The sequence below is a fragment of the Melozone crissalis genome, unplaced genomic scaffold (genome assembly GCF_028551555.1).
Source record: "Melozone crissalis strain CALT ecotype California unplaced genomic scaffold, PUWL_Pcris_2 ptg000005l_1, whole genome shotgun sequence".
Classification (NCBI taxonomy): Eukaryota; Metazoa; Chordata; class Aves; order Passeriformes; family Passerellidae; genus Melozone; species Melozone crissalis.
This window is the reverse complement of record NW_026535783.1, coordinates 46,194,385-46,199,523: the sequence shown is the minus strand read 5'-3', so window position 1 is coordinate 46,199,523 and position 5,139 is coordinate 46,194,385. Positions and strand designations below refer to the sequence as shown.

Here is a 5,139-nt window from a genome sequence, read left to right as displayed (position 1 = left end):
ATATTGCTACAAGGACAGAAGAGATGGTTCTTTTCACGTGGAAGATAACAGCATTCATACTGAATGTCCATTCTGCCCAATCTCTACTGAATTAAACTCATGTCTTAAAAAAATAAAAAGGATTGATAGATGCCTAATTCCTGTAGTAACTATAATATCTTAAGAAAAGGCATTTTAAAAAATATGCAATAATTGCAGAGAGCAGTAGTCTAATCAATGAATACTTGTCAAAAGATAATTTGAAGAACAAAGCCAAAGGCATCAACCACACAGCCTAAGCCCTGAAGCATACTCTGAGTCAACTGCTGGTACAAAGTTACCTTGAGCATCACACAGAGGTCAGGAAAACCAAAACCCTCACCTCAGGAACCATATTGCTAGAAATATAACTTTTTTACAGCTGAGAAAAACTAATCCTTTCTTTGCAGGAAGGCAAAAGGATTAGAAACTACAAGGAATAAATCAGCTATTCATAAATACAGTGCCAATTAGCAACTTAGAAGTAAATCTGAATTAGTGTAGACCAGCCTACTTTAAGAATGCACAGAAAGATGTCTGAGTGTCTGTACAGCAAGTTACTTGATGCACATCCAGCACTCTCAGCAGCAGTAGGGAAAAAATGGGGAAGTAAAGTAAACAAGGAATGACTGAAGTGTTAATACTCTAACTATTTAAGCCTAGACATCAATATAAAAAAAATGCAGGCTGCAAATGTTGTGTTGCAGTAAAGTCTCTATAAAGATAACACTGCATAAAAACAATTCTGCAACTACAAGGAAATGGAAAACATGTGGTCAAAATAATCAGCAAGCTGAGTCAGTGTCAAGTGGGATTTCAAGTGGCAAAATGTTCTTCCTCTACAGCTTTGTACCATGAATCCCATTTTATTATTGTTGGATGTTACAAGGAAGCTGGTGGAACTCTTCATTAGAAAGTTAGTAGCAGTAGAAATAAGGGGTTCAAACTAAAAGAGGGAGAATTTAGGATAGACATTGAGGAAGAAATTGTTTTCTGTGAGGTGAGACTCTGGAACAGATTGCCCAGAGAAGCTGTGGATGCCCCATCCCTGGCAGTATTAAAGGCCAAAGTTGGATGGGGCTCTGAACAACTTCATCCAGGGGAAGGGGTCTCTGCCTATGTCAGGGGGGGATGGAACTGGGTGATCTTTAGAGTCCCTTCCAACAAAAGCCATGCTATGATTCTATATTCATTATTTTGACAGAGGAACAATAATTTGGCAACACTTAGTATAATTACATTTTATTGAAATATTGAAGTTCTTCTTAAAGTGTTACAAAGATATAATACATTCGTAATATAAGTGTAAAGGCTCAACATTAAAATGAAAAGACTTAGTAAAAAATATAGATTAGAAGTTACTGCAGCAAAACAAACTCATTGCAATTACATTTATGTTTTGTTTGTTTTGTTGGTTTTGGGTTTTTTTTAAAGAAAACCAGTTATATTGACTGGCACATATAGACAAGATAAAATACAGCAAGTGTTTTCTTCCTCCATGAAGTAATCAATCAAGTAGTACTGCAACAAACACTGATTTCATGCATAAGTGTAGAGAGGATTTTAAACTCTGCATATAGTACTAATTTCAGCTTTTGTACAGCCCCATTTGCAACACATTCCTGCCAAACCCAGAGACTCCCGTTTCCTTCTGGGATACCTGGCCCAAAGGTAGCTGCTTGATTCCACAGGATTTGCATTTCCTTTTCCCCCTCTGTCCTTCTGAACAGCTTCCTCTACCTGGCGAACAAGCTTTTTAAAGTCACCTGCCACAGGTACATATTCATTATAGTAATTTAAACTATACAAGTCCTTAAACGTCTCCCATCCAAGAAATGGGCTGCTTCTCTGCAGCTGCTCCACTTCAGGATCCAAAACCGATTGGAGGTTGAAGCTTCCCAGTAGTTTGTTACTTGCTGTTTGTGCAGAATCTGTTTTAAAGAGAAAACTTATTTTAAATTCAGACTGTAGGAGCATCAAAAGGATTACACAGCTCTAACAAACAGCAACAAAACCCATTCAGTTTTAAATGGAACACTGTTATGTAGGAGAACTGCCAGCACTTGAGAGTCTCCCCACCATGATTTACTTGTAGCTTACTTTTAGCAGAATCTGTGTTTTAAAGTCTATACCTCTTGTTAGACATGCAGAATGCACAGAAACAACTGTAACTGAAGTAAAGGCATCCTGGCACAACTGCAGTTTTATTGATGGAGAAGTCTCAATTTTCCCACAGAAACAGAATTTTGTTGTAAAGGCACGTATCCAGAAACACCACAGAGCTGTGTCTTGTTGGATGCATTAGATCAGACCCCTCCTCTCCTGTGCACAATCACACAAAGTAGCATCATGTGAAGAACAAATGTAGGAAGGACTAAATAAGCAAAGATTGTATGTAAACTGAGTCCTAGATTGCATTTTTCTATAGCTATTTTAAACTGATGCTTTCCTCTCATTTCCTTCATTTCTCAAGACATATCAGGGGCTTGCAGAATTTACTTATGAAACATTCTTCATCTCACTGACTAAAGTGTTCTCAAAAATAAAGCCCTACTTCCTTTCACCTTACATTGTTTCTCTTGATTTTACTTCTGCAAGGCAAGTGGCATTGCTTACTTCAGCTAATGTGAAGAAAAACATCTTCTTCAATTCCTAATTTTAAAAGAATCTGAAACAAGTCTTTGTCTTGTGATCTTAATGCTGTTAATACAGGTTTTTTTTTGTTTCAGAAAGCTGAAAAAACATGAGAATATCCAGCAACTTTTGTATTTACTTAAATATGGCCAATTAGTATATAGAACCTAACTTTCAGATAGAACAGCAGCCTGAGTATGTGCAAAAATAAAAGTAGCTGTAGTTACTTTAGTAATTAGACAGTGACTGCCATTTAATAGCCTTTGGGGTGAAGTCTTCTAGTTAGACTTCATGCAGCATAGCGGAGGCTCCTTAGTGACTGCTGTTCTCAGAAGCTGCTGTTAACAAAAAGGAAAGCAAAATTTGCAGGGAAAGGACATAACTCCCACAGAGGCTGCATGTAAGTAATTTGGTTTAATTACAAAGGTTACTTTTACTTTTACTCAACCTGTTGGGGGAGGAAAAAAGTGGCAAAAATTCCCAGAATACTGGCTTCATTAGCTGCCTGAAGTCTTAGGTTATTTCACTAAAGTGTGTATAATCAGAAGAAAATAATCTCTTCCATTGCACGTTTTAGTCATAACTACAACTTCTGTCCTTTTAAAAAACGTTATTTTTCAGTATCCAAAATACCGACATAAATTAATCACTTAAAATTACTGTTACATTTACCGCAGCTTGAGAGCACAGCCCAGACTGTAACCCGGAGCACCAGAGTGCACGCTGCCCACCGTGCCAACTCTCTGATGCAGGGAAGCACCGGGGAGTGGTAACACGGGCGCGATGCCCCGTCCGTGCGCTCCCGCGCATCCCGGCAGCTCCGACGGGCAGCGCGGCGCCAGGGCTCCCGTCCGGAGGGAAACCCCGCCGGGAGCCCCACTTCGTTCCGCCGCCCCAGGAATTACGGAGCCTTGGGAATGGAGAGAAGCCATAGCGACAGGCATTCCCCACCGCTCCCCAGGGCGCAACAGACCTCCCTACGCGGCCAAGAGAGGGGAGAAGTGGGATTTTGTAGCAGAAGCTCCTCTGCGGCCGGCAGCCCTGCGCAGCATCTCCGAACTGACCAAAAACTTTGCGGATTAGCCCTGCAAATAATGCCCCAGCGCCTGCCGTCCCCTTCCCTCTGAATCTCACGGCGTCCTTCCAAAAGTCTCGGAAATGCCAACTAGGATCTAGAGGGAAAGCGAGAGAGGGACGGGGACCTTCCCTCAACGGCTCAGGGCGGGAGGAGCCAGAGGCGCCGCGGGGCGCTCACCCTTCCCCATTCCCTCCCGTTCTCTCCATCCCTCCTCGCAGCCCGTGGCTCGGCGGCGAGCGAAGCGCCTCGACAGCCACCTGCAGCTCTGCTCGCTCCTGGGACACTCACCGGCCGCGGGCGCCGGCTCCACCGCCAGCAGGGAGAGCCGCTTCCAGCGGGACCCGCCGCAGGTGAAGATGACGGCACGGATGAACTCGCGGCCGCACAGCTTCACCCCGTACCCGTCCCCCTCGCCCGCGGGCAGCACGGCGCCGGGGTACCCCGGGGGTGCCGCGCACAGCAGCGCCACGGCGGCGCACAGCACTCGCAGCTTGGCCATCCCCATCGCGCCGTCCTGTCCCGCGGGCGCGTTCCCAGCAGACCCGACGGCCGCCACAACGCCCCCGACCGCGGCAGCCCAGCCCCGCAGCTGCCCGCCGCCCGCCTTTTATGCGCTGCGAGCGGCGCTGAGTCACCGCCCCCTCCCCTTCCCCGCTGCCGCGGCTGTCGTCTCCCGCCTGGTCGTCCCTGTGCCTGCAACAGCCGTCGAGGGGCCCTCGGGCAGCGCTTTGCCCTTTTTCTGCCCTTGCTAGCTGTCCCGGCTCCTCACGCCGCCATGCCTCACCTTCGGCCTCCCTCCTCGGGTTCCCGGCCCTCACCTACCCGGAGACGCCCCGGCTCTGGGCCTCAGCCGGCTCTGGGCCTGTTTGTGGCCAGATAGCAGTGCCGATGCCCTTTCGCGTTGCTTTGAAAACGTGAAAAACTTAATTTCGACTGTTTTTTCCATTGGAGGTGTAGAATCTCCATAACTACGTCTGTGTCCTAAAAATGTTGTCTTGACATAAAAAGACAGAAACAAGTGAAGTAAAAGAAATGCCCTTTCAAGGAAGTGGGGGAATTGAAGGGGGATTTCAAAGCCTGAGTTCCTCTCAGGTTTGTTGTACTGGAGGCCTGAGTTCAGTGGCAGCCATAGGCATCCAAGTGTCAGAGATATCCTGGCTCCAGTGTGGGCATCCTAGAGATTTGGAGCTCCACATCTGTGTGTCTCCTGAAGAGCCCAGCAGGCTCTTGCTGACAAGAGTGGTGGTCTTTGGACTCTATGCAGAGCTATGCACTCTGTGAAAGTAAACTTTACTTCTGGATTTGTTTGTTTGCTTTGTTGTTGTTTGGGTTTTTCCCCAGTACGACAGGACAAGAAGTGGTTGCTGTTGTCTTTTATAAGAAGTCATACTGTGAAGAACCAGAAAAAT

The 5,139-nt window shown here is 45.7% G+C and overlaps 1 protein-coding gene across 1 annotated transcript; it reads right to left on the bottom strand.

Annotated features, from left to right (window-relative positions):
* Nucleotides 1-1,581: 1,581 nt before the first annotated feature.
* LOC128945393 (relaxin-3-like) lies at nucleotides 1,582-4,235 on the bottom strand. The gene is made up of 2 exons (XM_054289147.1): nucleotides 4,019-4,235; nucleotides 1,582-1,949 (listed from the first exon to the last, which is right to left on the bottom strand). Exons 1-2 carry the CDS (start codon nucleotides 4,233-4,235, stop codon nucleotides 1,582-1,584), a joined length of 585 nt encoding a protein of 194 aa, XP_054145122.1.
* Between the last annotated feature and the right edge of the window lie 904 nt (nucleotides 4,236-5,139).